We start from the raw sequence: 17161 nt of genomic DNA on the forward strand, positions 1-17161 counted from the left end.
ATATTTCATTTGGAACTGCAACCATTTATCTAGTTGAAGCATCTGTGTGTTTAACATATGGACTGGAAACTTTCCACTACAATGTCTGTGTTCTGCCAAAAAAGCCAGCAAAAGAAAATGTTCTGATGTAAATATCAGCAGATATCCAAGCTCTTCACAGGTTTTGAATCTTTAACCATCTAAGCAAAGAGAGTTCATTATAACGGCAGTTTTTTTGAAAACAGAACTAAAATAAGACAAAATAAAATAAAATAAAAAATAGAAAACCAGCAAAAATAGGCCCTGTATATTGCAAATCCCCATTTTGGCAACCCAAAGAGGGAATATAAGCTTAAAGGCCTGAATTTAACAAACCTAATTATCAAGGCTTAATTAGTACCAAGGGTAAAGCTTCATGGAACACCTGCAGACTTAATTTATGTCCTGACAGAGAGGAACAAGTGTTAATGGGCTGTATTTATGTTAATACCTGAACCTTAGAGAGCCAGTGGGATAAAACAGACTATGCACTAGTTTTTTGTTTCAAGCTACAGAACAAACATAAAAGATTTTAATCTTAATATTAGTTTGCACATAAGTCCTTGGGGAAAGTATAGATCTATTTAAACTTTAAAATTGGAGATGCTGAACACTGAGGGGAAAAAAAAGGTAAAAAAAAAAAAAGTAAGTTAATTTAAAAAGTGGTGTCGGTGCAGAAAATATCAAACCAAAAAGGGTCTGTGGCCATTTTCCAAGCATCCTGTGAGCAGATACTGGGTTTTTTAGAACCTCTTACACCACACCGCTGATGCTTTCTACAACATGAACATAGATTTTTTTAATGTTTTCAATGCATAACACAATTATTTTCTCTATTCAGAGGGAAGGCAAAAAGGCTGCCCACCGTAACTGCAGTGCTGAGAGTATTGCTCCTGCCTGCTGGTACTTGGGACACCATCTGAGCTGGCTTTGGGCACGTTTTCAGAGCAGAGCCCTGTGGGGAACGGGGCCTCTGACAGTCTCCAGAGCTCTCAGAGCCCAGGCTATAAATGGGCCATATGGTGCCACCAGTCCCAGCTCTCCTGAGTGCCAGGAGAGTACAGAACATCCTACATCCATGCTGTTCCCCTCTCTGTGTGCAGTGAACAACCTTGGAGCTGGGGGGATTCAGGCAGGAATAAATAACCTGTGTTGTTCCCACTGAAGATGCAATTCTTAGCAACACTGGTTCCTCCCCACTTCTGGCACTGCAAGCATCCTGGCTGAACTCAGGAAGATGGTGCTCAGATGGCACTTTTCTGCCCTGCAGTGTTCCTTTTGCTCCCTGGACACTCAGACCACTTTGGAAAGATCTCCCCTGCGCGTGTGGCCATCCCCCAGGGGACACAGCTTGGCCTCAGACCCCATGCCTGGGGACACCCTGCCAGCAGGGCTGCCCAGCAGAAGGTCAATGAAAACTTCCCCTTTTTTCTCCTATAGCTAAAGGTTTGCCTCTGCCCAAAGGCCTAAAACAGTTTTCCTGTCATTTCCTTAAGGACACCAGGCCCGAGTCTCTACAGCTGCCTAAGAGAGAGGTAAGAGTATTTATATCATGACCCACAGAAATTCAAGCTAAGTTAAAGACATACATCTTGCTTGAGCAGGAATGGGTAGATTGGTTTGTGTCTCCTCCTCCCCATGTTCTTCAGTGTAATAGCAAAAAATTCTTTAAGGTTTTGTTATTTTTTTTTTTCTTCTTATTTTGTAATCCCCCTCACAATATTGACACTATTGCTTCTTCCCTTCCTGCTTTTCTCCTGGCATTGACCACCCCCTGCCGCCAGCCCATTTGCCACATTTCAGGGGTGCACAAACCATCAGCACTTTCCATGGCTCCACTGAAAATGTCACTGAGGATGTTTGCACAGCTGTGGGAACAGGGGCCACTGCAGAGCCATGTTCTAGTGCTGTCAGCTGGGAAGTGCAACAGACCCAGTGAAGCTGGGAGGGATTTGTGTTATCTCCCAGGAGACCCCATCACCCTGCATCTATCAGAGGCTCCTTCAGTGTGAGGATAAGCTTCCTGAGGCTGCACAAGGTGCAGCTTAGAGCAAAACCCACCCCAGAATGGACTGGGCTGGCTCAGTGTCATTGTGGAGGAGACTTCTGCTCATTTTCAGTCCTTAGACTTGGAAAGGCTTCTAAGGACAAAGTGGAGGAAGGCTTTTCCATCTCACCTGCATCATTCCAGTGGCCCGAAACATCATGCCAAACCTCAAGAAGAGCAAAGTCAGCCTCCCCCTGCCCAGTGAGGACCATCCTCTGCCCAGAAATACCTGAGAGCTTGTGCACTATCTTGGAGGAGCCATGGCCAGTGGAGTGTTCTCCAGCTTGGATCTCCAAGGTCAGGAGCTCCTTGTACCTCCCCAGCCAACCACCTGGTGTCCTCAACACCCTAAACTCTTCTACCTTGGAGTGCTGCTGGAAACATTTGCCTCATTTCTGAGTTTGGAAACACTTTCTGAAACATGAAACAAGTACCTCACCAGCACCAGGAGTGAAACTCTGATGCTGAAAGTCTTTGCTGTCTGTTTGTTACTTGCTCCCCCTGTGTGAAAATGAAGAACACCAACAGCTGCTTCTCAGGGCAATAATTAGTTGTTTCCATGGAGGGGTGCAGTGAAAATGTAAATATTAATGGTAGCAGCAAACTGCTCTCTCTCTCTCTAAAGATCCAGTCTTTACAAAGGGTCACCTACCAGACCAATCCACAACTGAATTTTTTTTTCAAAAACTATGCATTAAAAATAATAATAGTATTTCTACAGCCTCCTTTTACTACTTTTATCAGTAGTAGTACTTATATCTCTTTTAAGCCCATTTTTACCTCTGGCAAATTTATCAGACCTTTTCCAAACTGCACATTTCACATTAGCACCGATCTAATATTTATGGTCATTGTGGAAAGAATTCAAGTACAGCATATTAATTTTTTTTTTTTTTTTTTTTTTTTTTTTTTTTTTTTTTTTTTGTGAGCAGCAATGACACCAATGCAGAGTACACACGACTTCTCACGTATGTACATGTGAGATATGTGAGATATGTGTGATGTGTGTGCAGATGTGTTCTGGTAAATCACCTCGGGCCCAGCGTTACGGGAAGAACACGGCTGAAGCCGCGGCGTAGGATTGTGCAGCTCATGTGTGCTTTCATTTTGGTCACGTAACCACATTTCAGAACAATATGCTTTCTCTGTGTTCTGTAAAACTAGCTCGAGATAGATGATAAACGGAAATAACCCATTAATCAGATTGTCAATGAACATTCTGAGAATTAAAATAGAAATCCTGGACAAATTTAGTCATTGATTTCGCAAAACATCTTTGGCATGGGAAGTCGGAGATCTTTTTGAGGTCTAAAAGGTTGATTTCTTGAGTTTCTTAAAAGCAGAAACAACACTTGTCATACACAGTTTCAATCAGGCTTCTTGTTCTGTTTTCTAATTTCATTTCATCCCACTTTAACATGGCATTCTCCACCTCCCTCAGATCTTCCCACAGAATCAGTCAGGCGGAAGAAACACTTGAGTAGCTTGTGCAAGCATGATGGCTGAGCTGGTCACAGTGCTTGTCCTGGACACATTAACGAATTTTGCAGCAAAAAAATAAGGACAATTTTCAGATTGTGGTGTTTAACATTAATCCTAGCTACATTATAGAAAGTTGTCCTCAAAGTCATGTATTATCTACTACCAGGTATGGTGAAGCCAAATAAGAATAGGAAAAAGGAAACCAAAACATCTCCTAAGATTTTATTTTCCACTTGGGAAATTTTCACATCAGTGAAATGAATAGCTGTTTTGCTTCAGTAGGTGCATTTCTTTTGGGGTCATCTTTTGCTCAGCAGGAGTGGACAAGGATGAAATGGGATTTATGGGGCTTTTAATTTTTATTCTTTAATGTTTCTATTTTCTTGTTCAAATACATTTTTATTTAAAGTTTTGAAATATGGCTTCCCAGTTCAACCTCATTTTAGTTTCTCAAAGTAAATGCAATTTATGTGTTGCAGTGAAAGAAAATACAAAAGGAAAGCATGAAAGTAGTGAAATTTTTCATATTTCAGACAAGAGCAAAATTTTTATCCAACCTGAAATATTTTCCATGCTTGCTTAAAAATCCATAAAATGAGCAATTGCTCATCAACTTAAGAGTTATATATGCGAAATCTCCTGCACACAAGTCAGAGCCAATGCACGACTGAAGATTCTAACCATTTGTTAAATTTCCCACTCTGCAAGTGCCAAAGGATTGAAGGGTAAAAATGAACGGGGAAAGACAAAGTTCCAAGTCACTAAACTGTAGAGATGTCAAATCTTTTCTGCAGGGAGATTGTGCAGTTGCACTGTAGTGAGGAGAAACCTCCGTTGCCTTTACACCAACACAGGATGTTCGACTTTTAACAGAAATAAAACGGCAAAGGAAAGTGCAAATAAAGAGAAGAATAAGCAGCTCCACAAACAGACCACAAACTTTTATCCTGGTGCTGTTGAGCTACATGAAACTGCATCAGCTGCTGATGTTACTCAGTCAAATAGTCTGTTGGTTTGGTGTGCACTTTAACAAACACGGATGGAAGTTATTTTATGAATTAGAAACTTTAGCTACTGAGATAAACACACAGACAGTGTCTTCCTGTGCACACAGAACAGCTCAGTTAGACTGAAACTCTGACTAAACACATTCTGTCAGCACACAATAGTAGTAGAGTTTTTTATGTCTTCAAATGCAAACTCTTATCAAACATCATAAATACTACAGGGCAAATCAGATCCTTGCTGCTCCATTTATGTAACATTTGGTAAAATCAGTGAAGTGATCAAACAGCAAGTTCCAGGAATCTTTTGGTTTGTTTGCACTTTTTGTTATTGGAGAGTTTTGAGCCTCCATTATTTATTCTCTCTGCAATTATATAAATGTCATTTCAATTTGCTAGAATTTAATATAAAAGAGGAAAGCACACTATTGCAGTGAGCCATGTCCTACAGGTACCATCCAGGAGTGATAGGCAAGGTCACAAAGTTAGTCTTACACTTCCAAAACACTGCCCAGCTCTGAAATAACTCTCCCATCACCGCCTGCACCATTTGCTGTTCACAGATGAGGGAAGCAAGGCACAGAAATGGACCAGAACTGCTGTGTAGGGATGCAGTAACCTGGAAAGATCGAAAGGTTGGAAGTTCCTGATTTCTCCACCTGACCACTGCTTTTTTCTGCTGTGTTTGTCCTTGGTCCAATTGCTTATCATGAGGGACTCACTGATAAACTGCTCCGTGCTCCTAAATTTTAGCAATTATGTTAAAAACTGCCATTTCAGAGTGGAGGTAAATTGCCATCAGAGATAAAATTATAAATCTCTAGACTTCATAACATCTTTACCCTTCTGATTTCCACACTTCCCCATAGAGAAGATGCAGAGGGGCTGAAGCAGGGTAAGGATAAGGTAGACTGAAGGTTTCGAACAGTGAAAAATGCCTTTCCTCTTCCCCTGGAATCTGAAACACCTGGATTTTGGCTTGGATTTTTTTTTCTGAAATGCTGACTTAAATATTGAATTCACTACATTTATCCCAAACCTTGTCAAAGGATTTTTTGTTAGAAAATGAGAAGTACTATTTTATAATGAGTAAAGATTTAATATTTCTCTGTTACACCACTAAAATACTCTGCAAATAAATAAAATTTCTTCTTTTTTTTCTTAGCACTTTCCCCATCCCTGATTTGTACTTGTTCATGATATACATCAGAAGTCTTTCACTGGTACTAACAGACTTCACTGACATGCAATTTATACAGCTGTAACAAACAAAAGAAAAAAATTTTATTGTCTTTGCTAAATTTCCAAAAGTGTCATTTTTGAGTGTTAATATGTAAATTCAGGACAAATTGAAAATAAACTTGTAAATTATGAGCATTTTGGAAACAAAATAATTTTTTTTTTAAGAAAAAGAGCAAACTGAAAGAGCAAAAGATAACAAGACTGACTATCTTTTTAAATTTCTACTGTGTCTACATGTCAAAGCTGTCCACATGCAGCTTTGCCAGCTTCCCACAATAAGCAAGTAAAAGCCAAAAAGAGAAGCAAACATCCCCTCCCTGCTCCAGGCTCTATCCATGAACTTCCTGCCTTCTGTGAGTTTATGTCAATACCTCCGTTATAATTCTGATTTATATAAGTCAAGACCTTAAGGTTTAATAATATTTTCAAATGCACAATTTTGACAATAATTATGTCACTAAAAGTGTCCCTTTATTTTCTAGTATTTTAAGCTCTTTTTGTCTCTCAGAATATACACACACTGTCCTAAATTATGCTGCCTTAATCTACAAAATACTTACTAGTTTACCTAAATATCAGTGATTTTATAAAGCAAAAAATAGTGGTCAGTTTTAAAAGAAGGGGTCAAACTTTGATGAAAATCTCACACGTGGATGCCCTCCCTGTGCACACTGAGATTGCAGCTGATTGCAGCAACAGATGCACTGGACCTGCCTGGCACCCTCTCTGATGTTACCAAGACTGCAATTATCTTATTTCCTTTCTGCTCCTTGAAAGAACTAACACCCCGTGCATCCCAGCTGCTCCCAAACACTAAACCACAGAAAACAAAAATTTATACCAAGGAAGAGAACAGAAGGAAAATTTTGAACTCCTGTATGACTGGGCATTAGGGAAGGAAATCACCACTCCCAAGAAATCAACAGCCTGCTAAGCAACACTTACCCATCAGCACATTCCAGACTGTTTTCCTTTTATTTTCCTCATCTAACATAATCTAAAAACCAAGGAAGATATGGAATATCTTCCATGAAACGAATTTTCATTTCACTGCTTCAGCAACAAAATGAACCAGGAGCGTTACTGGTCTCATCAGCTTTTAGTTCCCCTAGCACACAAAATTTATATTTCTCAGTGTGAGTGTCCTTAGAAGAAGAGTGAGCACAGCATCAGGATCATTAGTCATCTTTCATGCTCTGGAGGTCCTTCTCGACCAATTTAGTAAAGAACAATGCTGTGCAAAAGAGACAGGGTGGCTGCTAATGACAGGCAACAGTTCAATATTTTATGCCACTTTAAAAAAGTTTCAGTAACTGAAGGTGTTCTCACATTAATTCTTTGCATCAATTATTGACAGAGAATTTAATTTAAAGGCAACTAGTCAGTAACCTAGGGGTACTGTTTTAAATAATTTATAATTGCTGCATGGGTGTAATCATATTGCTATTGATTAAGATCCAGTCACTTCTACCAGTCCAGCATGTCTCATGCTAATTAATTTTAGTGATATCACCTTTTTAACTCTGTATTCCCTGGTAACAGGAACTCATTATTAAAAAATAATTTAATCAGGAGCAATCTTTTAAAGTTTATTTGATTAGTACTTGCTGGGCCATTGAAAAAGAGTATTTAAATGCAAGTAAAATTAGAAACTGAAGAAGGATAAAGACAGACTGATAATTTCAAGAGAAAGACAAGAATGCTTTAAAAAAACCCTAAAATTTTAATTAGATATGGGAAAGAAGATTAAGAGAGAGTTATCAACATTGCCCCTTGACCACGAAGTTGTTACATGCATTAACTCCCATTTAAATCAATAGGAATTTGGAAGATCAGTGCCTTTCCAGTGAATTGCAACTCTCAGAGTGGCCAGTCCATGCCGTCTTAACAACCCAATAAAACACAATATAACATTCCAAGAGTGGGAAGCTCTTCACAGTGGATCTGTCTCCTTCTCTCATATCAGTGCCCAGCAGAGATGGATTCTTCCCTTCTCCCATCCACTATGAAAGATTCCAGTGTCTACTGGAGACACTTTTTCAGGCTGCCTCAAAGTTTTGCAAGTGCTTCCTCAAATGTACACAGAACCAGCCCCATCAACCTTAAAGCCCTTTTAAAAATTCCATACCAACAAAAGGAACATTTAGGCTCTTGGGACTTGTTGAAACCCGCTGCCTACCCTTATTTATCTACCATTGTGTCCTTGTTTCTTTGGGCTCTACTGTCCACTCAGTGCATTGGTGGTGTCCTGTCCTACTCCTGGGCTGTGAACTTCCAACCAGGAGCTGCCTTTTTACCCCAGGTGTGCATTTCTGTGGTGCTTCACAAAGCAAAAATTACTTGGCCCTTTGGTGATGCAGGAATACGAGCAACAACAAAGCAGCAAAACCACCTCAAAGTGTGTGAGGGCACATTTAGCTCTCCAAAGCCTGCTGCAGACATCCCATTCAGGGACTTCAGTCAAATTCATTTGGCCCAGACAGCCCCTTTTTGATGTCACTAATTACTGATGAAAAATGTTCCCTGCACATAGAAGGCTTCATCTACAAACAGCAATCTGTAAACACAGAGCCTTCAAGGGTGGAGTTTGAGCACTTTCTTGTGAACCATTTCCAGGTTTTCCCATGAAGGATTTGACTAACCCTACAGACAGTTTGTGACTGCCCAGGAAAGTAAAAGCTTTCTGAAAGCAAGTCTGTTGCAGTAACATAGAAAAATCATAGGGAAAGGCTTCATAAAATCAGGCCTGCTCTGCTCTATCAGTGGCCAGCCTGTCATTTCTTCTGAGGGAATCTAGCACTTTGCAAGTTCCCACGTGAAAGCAGTCCTGGTGTGAGCAGTTCATTAACATAACAATCTATTCCTGGGTGAAAAACAACTGACACCTGTATAAACTGTTTTTACACTGTTAGATGGAAAAATGAAAACTATCTCTCAGAAACAACTTTTCCTGCATGTACACACTGGGGGCTTGGGTCGCCAATCAATACAGGGTAACAACCTTTTACTAACCAATAAAGTAATTGGCAAGAAAGCTACTGACCAATTGGAGTCACACGAGGTCTGTAAAACTGTATAAAAATTAGGTATGTGAATAAAGAATTTTTGTACCTTGAAGAAAATGGGGTCTCATGTGATTTATTCCAATACAGGTCTTTTCTCCAGCTAAAGGCAGAGGAAAGGATGCTACTGATTTCAACAAGAGCAGAACCTGAAAAATTTTTCCTTAATACGCCCAGATGTTTGGAAGGAAAGTTAACCCAAGGATAGAGGTCCATCATGGAAAGGAAGAAACTGGAACACAAGGAGGAGGTTGCAAGAGAAGCACTAAAGGGATCAATTCCTGATTTCTGTAACCTCTCCATGGAGATCAGGGTGCTGGCTGACAATTCCTCACATATATCCAGTATCAGCAAGGACACAGGGCAGGGACTGCAAAGACAATGAGTATAATCATATCTCCTGGAGTCAAAACATTTAGCCTATAAGTAAAATGACAAACCCTGTAATTTGAACTTGACACATGCTAGAAACAAACATCCACCAACTAATGCCACAAAGGACATGCAATCTTTGTCCCTGAAGACACCATTATGTAAATTAAATTGAATCTAGTCCACTTTGAGGTTTGCAATCAAATGGGTATTTTTAATATCAATAAAAATTGAGCTTTCCCCAGAGAATCCAAATCAAGCTGCTTTTGCAGAACAAAAGGAAAATGCTGAAACATATATGCTTTTAAGATAACTCAATGAATGTAAAATTGTTAGCAAAACCAGTACATTCAAATCTACTATGACAAATAAACTGTGAGGAAGAATAAACTGATCTGACATATGTATTCTCTTAGAATAAATAAATAAGAGAGTTTGGGGATACCTGGATACTGGGGGTCATAGCTGCAGGAGGCTCTGAACACCCTTCACAGCCACTGCTACCACCACTGATTTCACACCTTTGGGGAAAAAATACCCCAAAAATGCCAACAAGGATTGCTTATGATTTATTCTGTTCACATTGTAAGGAACAGGGATACAAGAGGGTGAAAGCTTCTCTTGTCTGCTAGAAATTATTTTCATATATAAAGTCATTTACATAAATCTACTATTACACACAAGTCCTAAATAAATGTAATATACCATTAAAAATAAAGGAAGCATCAAAACAATAATTAGGCAAGTATTCTCTGTTTTCTAATAAGGATCAACCCCATTGCTAATCTACCTTGAATAATGGCTTTGTTAACAAAATTGCAACTGCAAAAGGTTGTGTTTGACAGTCACACCTGGTAGTATGAGACTACATTTCAAACAGTTTTGGAAAAAAAAATACACTATTAAATTTACTGAATACCTTGGCTAGGGTTAAGTATTTTATGCAGGCATCAGCATCTTTAAGGAGTTCACCTTTTAAAAGGAGCAGGTTTTTTGTTGTAAATGGCACTGACACTACAACAAGAAAGTTCATTTCACAAAGATGATTCATTAAGAAATAAAATATTCATGGCTGACAGCTTGAAGGATCGCCATACAGTTTTATTCTAATGCACCTGTCCTCTTTGTCAAGTCCAATATGGGATGTCATGTCGCCAAAGTTTTATTTAGAAATTGTTTGTCAGAGTGAGCTTTCTAATGTGAATGAAAAATTCATTCCCTCATTAAGAAGATTTTCCATGAAATGTCTAGGATTTTCAATGAACACCAGGACATGAACCAATTACTGTTAAACACTTAAAGAGACAGTGTCCTAGCTCACTCAGCAAAACCCTTAATGCACAAGTCTATGGGAAGAACTCAATATCTATCAGCAAAACACAAATGAAATATCAGTTTTATTTTGGTTTATGGGCTCCTTCCTGCCTTCCATCTTCTTCCTTTTCTCTTTTTTTTTTTTTTATTTTTAGGGAGAAATGTAAAACCATGAAGTTTTAGAGGTCTTAGTCAAATGCACATACTAGATGTTGAGAATTTATAAATATCTTGAAGGACAAAAGCATGGCATAAATTTACAGAGACTCATATTAATTAGCTGAAAAGATATGTACATGTAAGCCTGCCAACAACACTTATCTATTTTTCTTTATTTGCTGAAGTCCTGTTCATTCTCTGCTTGCCTTTTCCTCAAAGTTTACCTGCCCCAGCTAAGACAGCACCTGTGCCAAGCCCTGAGCCTGGTGGATCATAGACCAACACAGAGCAAAGGAAAAGGTTCTGCCAAATCTCTCCCTAAGGGGTAACTTTTCTTTGCATCTCACAGGAAAACTGCCTGCATTCATGGATGGAATGATCTATGTCCCCTATACTTCATTTTTATCATTAAGGAATTGAACTTGGACTGAGGAGTTCCCAGTGACCAGATCTCCACAGGTACACACTCTCTTCAGCTCGATTTTTGAAATTGGTTTTTGAAATTGATTTTTGAAAATTGGTTTTAAGAATTTGGTTTAAAAAACCCTCTCATTTTCATAGCAGAAATTCAAATTAGTAATTCAAACAAGTGGTTCTTTTCCTTTCTAATAGGAAAGTTAGTAGCAATTGAAAATCTTGTAAATTTCTGATATTTAGATGAATCCTGTTACTGGTAAGCAGGTATCTCCAAGCAGTATCTATCACACTGCTCCAGCCACCCAAGTTCCCCACCTCTAATGAATTCTAAAAAAAAATTGGGGGGTTATATCTATTAGGGTTCAGTTTTAAACTGTATGTGTAGCTAACTTTCCATTTCTTGCACTTTTGGGATTTTTTTCCTATGTAATCTCAATTTAGAAAGTTCAGCCCAGTAACTTTGTGCAGTGCTGCCCAGAATTACTTTCAGAAGGAAAATGGTCAAGAGCTATCTACACCCTTTTCAATTTGTAAGTTGTGTTCTAAACTACAGTAGGAGATATTCTAACAGATGAAAAAGCATTTTCTTAGCAAATCAATATTAATTTATCTAATTGTTATGGTCTCAAGAGCCATAAGAGCTAAGCTGAGAAGAAAGTGTTTATTCTCAGCAAAAGTTATTCAAATATTTATAAGACTAGATAATTTAGAAAAGAAAATACATATGGCAGAAGATTGTGCCATATTTTTTTATCTATCCTTTCACTTATTAAAGACAAGAAGTCTAAATGGGCAGATAATGGGATCCTTAATTTCCTCATGCAATTTTCAGCTGAAATTCAAAGTTCAGTCTGTTTTTTGTGTCCTGAAGGAGTGATGCAGGTGGAGCTGTAGAAATATGTCCTTATAGGAATGGGGAGCTGTTAGTCTTCCTTGAATAAAATTTTTCAAGATGCTATGGAAGTCTTCCTATCAATACATATATTATATATATATATGCACACAGTATGTTTATATGTAATATATATGTTCATCAATTTATATTCCATAATACAATTCCATAAATAAACAGCCAGTTTCTTTAAGAGTACTATCTAAGCCTAAGCACACTGAAGGCAGCTGTTCTGACCTTTCTGCCATGTGATAACAACGATACGAACCAATCATTTTATGTGCCCCAGCTCACACAGTCCATTCTCTACTTCACATAGGTGAATAATTAAAAGCAAAAGCCAGAGGAAATTGTTAATCATTTTGTCAACTGCAAAGGTCACCCAATTGTGTATCACAATGACATAATCAGAAATGCAAGGCATTATTATTACAAATGTGGAGAAAAGGAGCTGGTACTCAGTTCCAAAACTCATCTTGAAAATCCCTTGCTCATAATTTTATTTACAAGGCATACTTAGAAACTGCAACTATTTTAGTCCTTGCAATCTGATAGTATTTTTCTCTTGAAGTAAGAATAGAACATGCCTTTCAGCTACCATTCTTTTTTAAACACTGATTGTACTATAAGCTACAATAAATTATTGCAATAACCTTTCACCCCGCTAGACCTAAGTTCAAATATAACGGATGTCAGACAGAAAACGAGTTTGTTATTTTAAGCTTAATCACATCAGACACCTAAATTCTCACAGGCAGTCCAGCTGAGGTGCTCTGCATTTGGCAGGCTAGTTTCCCTCATTTGCTCCCCCAAATTCCACCCACAAATCACAGCCAAGGAGCTCCATCCCTGATTTAGGAGCACACGTCAGATGTGTAACTCTACCCGTGTGAGTGGCCCACCAAAACCAAGGGGGTTTTGCAGGCATGTAAATGCATATGTCTGCTGAAATCTTGGCAGAACATTCAGTGCTGGTGATCAGGAAAGGGTTATAGGAACCAGAACACAACGAAACCTTCTGCAGAACGAAGCAGCTTGCCTGCTAATGCAACGTTTTGAAAATGTACTGGTTTTTTAAAGGGCAAATTAGGAGTTCTGGGGCTCTCAGAACTAGCAAACACAGAAAATCAATTAAACTAACATGTGAAGCTTAAATATATCACATTGTAAACTCATATTTTATGCCTCCACTTTAAGTGCACTTAGATGATCTCCTGGAGGAATTCAAAAAGTGTTATCTTATTTTTTGCCCAAAACCAGAAAAAGAGCTCCACTGGGCCTGCCAGGCTGTTAAAATTAAAATAGCTGTTTGAGCACAGCATAATATATGAGACGTTTAAGGCATTTTCCCCTAGAATTTTGGTTTATCTTCTTTAGTTAATTTTCTGAGATAAAATCCAGTTATAAATAACCTGGAGGCATTCTCAGTCTGCTGCTTGTGGGATGGCAAATCTTTAATAGCCAGAAATTCTGCCTCTTAGAGATCTCTTGAGGGAATAATAGTACTTTGAAAATTATCCAAAGGAAAATAAGCAAAAAGCATTATAAAAATTATAAAAACCTGTAATTATGCAGGAAGTGATACTATATTTATAAGCTAATAATGAACTATCACCCATAGGCTTTTTCCCCCCTTTTTAAATACAAACATAAAAATATTCATTGACTATATTCAATTCAAACTGCTGATTTTCACCAGAACTGATTATATAAGTACATACTTAAAAAATTTCTGCAGGATAAGCCCCTAAAGACATGTGCCAGACCAATAAAAAGAAATAAAACCTAGCAATTAAAACAGATGTGGCTGAAGAATTGAAGCAGAACTGCCCAGAACTTTTAATTTTCAGTACTCTAGAATCAAGGAAAGAGTTACACCCTGACAGCATGTAAAACAACTGAAATATGAAATTAATACTTTCTCTAAACCAAAGACTACAATAACAATATCCTGGCTGTCATCCACTGACTATGTCTATAATTACCACAGTGCCTACGACTAGAAAAGTAGGAGACAATTCAAAACAAAAATTGAGTCTGTCAGACTAGACACTGTAGGATTTATTCTTGTCAAAGATCTGTAGGCCACAAATCATAATTGAAGTTCAAGCAGTTTTAAAAAGACGGAATTTGTGGAATATAAGAGCAGTCTTTCTTCTTTTTTTTTTTTTTTAAGGTCTAAAACTGCTACAGAAATCTGCAAGTCAATCACCTTGTCAACATTAGCAAGGAAAACAGTAGAAAGCCATTCTGAGAGGCAAGGTAGAAAGGAACATGTATTTGTAACATAATAGAAAGTAAATGGTAGAGATTTAGAAAAGAAAAAAAAAATCTGCCTAACTATTCTCCTTGACTTTTTTGAGGTTACAGAGGGTGATGATAGCAGTGCAAATGGCATAATTTATTTGGATTTTTAGAGTGCCGGCAATGAAATTTAATGTATGAAAGGTAAGACCTATAAGGACGGACAAATGACCTAAATTTGAGTATCAAGAGAGAAAAGAAAAAGAAATGAGAGATGGTTTGAAAGGGGGAATTACCCACCCCAGCAAAACCCAAATCTTATATTTTGCAGGTAATGTTAATTTTCCTTGATTCTTTTAACACAATACAAATTTTAGACAAGTGAAAAATAAAGAAATTTAAATTAGAAATAAGCAAAGAAAACATTTTCTCATAGGGAGAATAATAGAAATCTAGAAAGACTGGCTAAGCAGCTCTGTTGTCACTGTGCAAAAGGACAACCCCCAAAATTTACTGTGTACCTCACATTCTGAAAATGGTACAAACCCTGGTGACTATAGTCCTGTTGTCTTCACCCATCCTGATCAATTTAAAATGACAAAAAGGAGTTGCTTGGGTTTTTTCAAATGCAATTGCACTTTCTCTTGCTTAAAATAAAAAGTAGTGAAACAATACTTTATCTTTGATGGACAGTTTCAGAGATACTTTAAAAACTCCACTGAGGACATCAGATTTGACAGCGTTCCTAGTGCCACAGCATGCTGAGATTTCAATGCTGAGAATACAGATGTACATTTACTTTTCATTGATATTGAATTAATTCTACACTGTGGAACTCAAAGAGTTGGAAAAGCTTTTGTTTAAACTTCTTTCTCCCTAGGATTTTCAAAACTTCAGTGTAAGCTGTCTGCAGGTTTGTTTTTTTTTTTTGCACGGAGCAGCCTGGTGAGCCTTTAAGCAACAGTTCAGAAACTCTCCCAAACATTCATTAGCTATTGCTCACACAAAATTCAGATGAAGCATTTCCACTACATTTTTCAATTATTCACAATCTGCAACATTAGCTAAAATTGGTCCTAGGAAATCGATTGCCAGCAATGTGTGTATTTGTGTGTGTGCATGACAGAGACACATTTTTATTCCGATCTCTCCAAGATCACACAGCAGACATTATGACCTCTCCCTTGGACAATAAAACAAACATCTGCTTATTCTATGAAATATATAAAATTCTGAATTATCAAAATAAGCCCAACTTTGAATGATTCAATCAACAGAGAGAGAAGTTTCTGTGAATGCTGTGACTGTGCTTTGGAGATATGAAATCTGGCCTGCCTATCTCTCAGTTCTCCTTTACCTCCTTAACAACTTTAGATGCATAAATAAAATCTAGGACATTCCATTTATATCTTTAACTTCAAACCAGGCATGAGAGAAAGCATTTTGCTGAATGCCAAACTCACGCAAATATTATGCATTAAAAATGTAGTTGCAAGACCATTTTTGAGGTTTCAGTTCCATTAATCATGTTGCCTCCAGTGGGGATCACTGGATTTCACTCTAAACAATTTGTGTCCATGCAGCATCATCTGCAGTGGAAAAGTTTTTTCCACTTTTTTCCCTCTTTCCCCACCAATACTGAAAATAAGGGTAGCTATTCACACTATGAAGGATGAAAGCTGACTGGGAAGACTTGCAGAAAGATCTTATGATGCTCAGCAACCAGGCAACAAAATGGCAAATGAAATTAAAAGTAGATGAATTATGTAAATGGGAAAAAAATGCAATGTCACATGTCTGTACCAAATATAGAATGCAAGAGCAAATCTTGGGGATGTATCACAATGATATAAGAACATCAGCTCAATATTCATTGCAATTAAAAATGAGATAGGAAGCTGAGATTTATTAGGAAAGAAGTAGAGAAGAAAAATAAAAGGCACAATTTTGCCAGCGTATAAATTGAAGATTGTCTGCAGCTTGGACAGTGTGAGAAGTTCTGGTACCTTCACCTTAAAAAACTATCCCAGCAGTTGAAAGCTACAGAGAAGGGCTAAAGAAATTATTATTGCTATGGAATAACTTCTGTACACAGTAAAATTCTGCATCTTCTTCCTCACAGGGTGGCTGAGCAGGGATGTGCTCGTGACCTCTGGACTGTGAGCAGCTTGGAGGAAGAAATGGAGATTGTGGACTGATGGCAACATTAACCTGGGGGATCACTTCCATGTTGCCTTTCTTCTGCATTTTTTACAGCTCTGCACACACATCATTGCAAATGGAAACCCCTTTCAGATATTTTTTCTCTTTTCTTTTAGCAAATGTGGGTTCAGCTCTTACAGGGGTCAATGCAGCAGCAACACTCCTTGTTCAAAATGCACTCTCTTGATTGACAAACAGAGTACAGTTACCATTTTAGGCAAAGAAAAAAAAAATCAGATAATGCTATCTATGCTCATCTTCCTCAGTGCAAACCCCTTTACTTCAAGACAGCTGTGCTGGGGGTGACCTCTTGTCCCTTCCTTTTACACAGAACTACACCTTTGGCACCAGCATCCAGAGCAGGGTACAGAGCCAAAACTATCTCTCACAGAAAAAAGCACTATGGAGATGTAGTTAACAGGGGAGCCCTTCAGTTTAACAACAAACACCTACTGGAAAAGGCACACAAACACAAAAACCCATCCCAGAAATATATTTCTTTGGGGTAATTTGGTTTTGCTGTTGATCTTCCCATTCTCCTCAGTTAAAATCACCTTAGAGTGGATATATCCCAGTCCTCTTTTTTCATTTCTAATTCCTCTTGTCATTCTTTAAAGAAAAAAATCTTTCAAAAAAAAGAAAAAGAGAAAAAGAGAACTCTGCACTTCTTGAAAGGATTTTAAAACTGTGCTTGAACTGACTTACA

The 17161-nt window shown here is 38.0% G+C and overlaps 1 protein-coding gene across 4 annotated transcripts in view; it reads right to left on the reverse strand.

The window, feature by feature from the left end:
- The window catches only part of WWOX (WW domain containing oxidoreductase), a 475065-nt gene that overhangs the window by 159287 nt on the left and 298617 nt on the right, over positions 1-17161 (reverse strand). Inside the window, exon 9 of one of the 4 annotated variants that reach the window (XM_064386764.1) lies at positions 3510-3590. The exons of the other annotated variants lie outside the window; for them this stretch is intronic. Coding sequence (XP_064242834.1) covers positions 3525-3590 — 66 coding nt within the window. The 3' untranslated portion in view covers positions 3510-3524. Of the gene's footprint in view, positions 1-3509; positions 3591-17161 lie in introns of those variants that run through there. 4 annotated transcript variants of the gene reach the window in all.

Source organism: Passer domesticus, chromosome 12 (assembly GCF_036417665.1).
Source record: "Passer domesticus isolate bPasDom1 chromosome 12, bPasDom1.hap1, whole genome shotgun sequence".
NCBI classification, from domain to species: Eukaryota; Metazoa; Chordata; class Aves; order Passeriformes; family Passeridae; genus Passer; species Passer domesticus.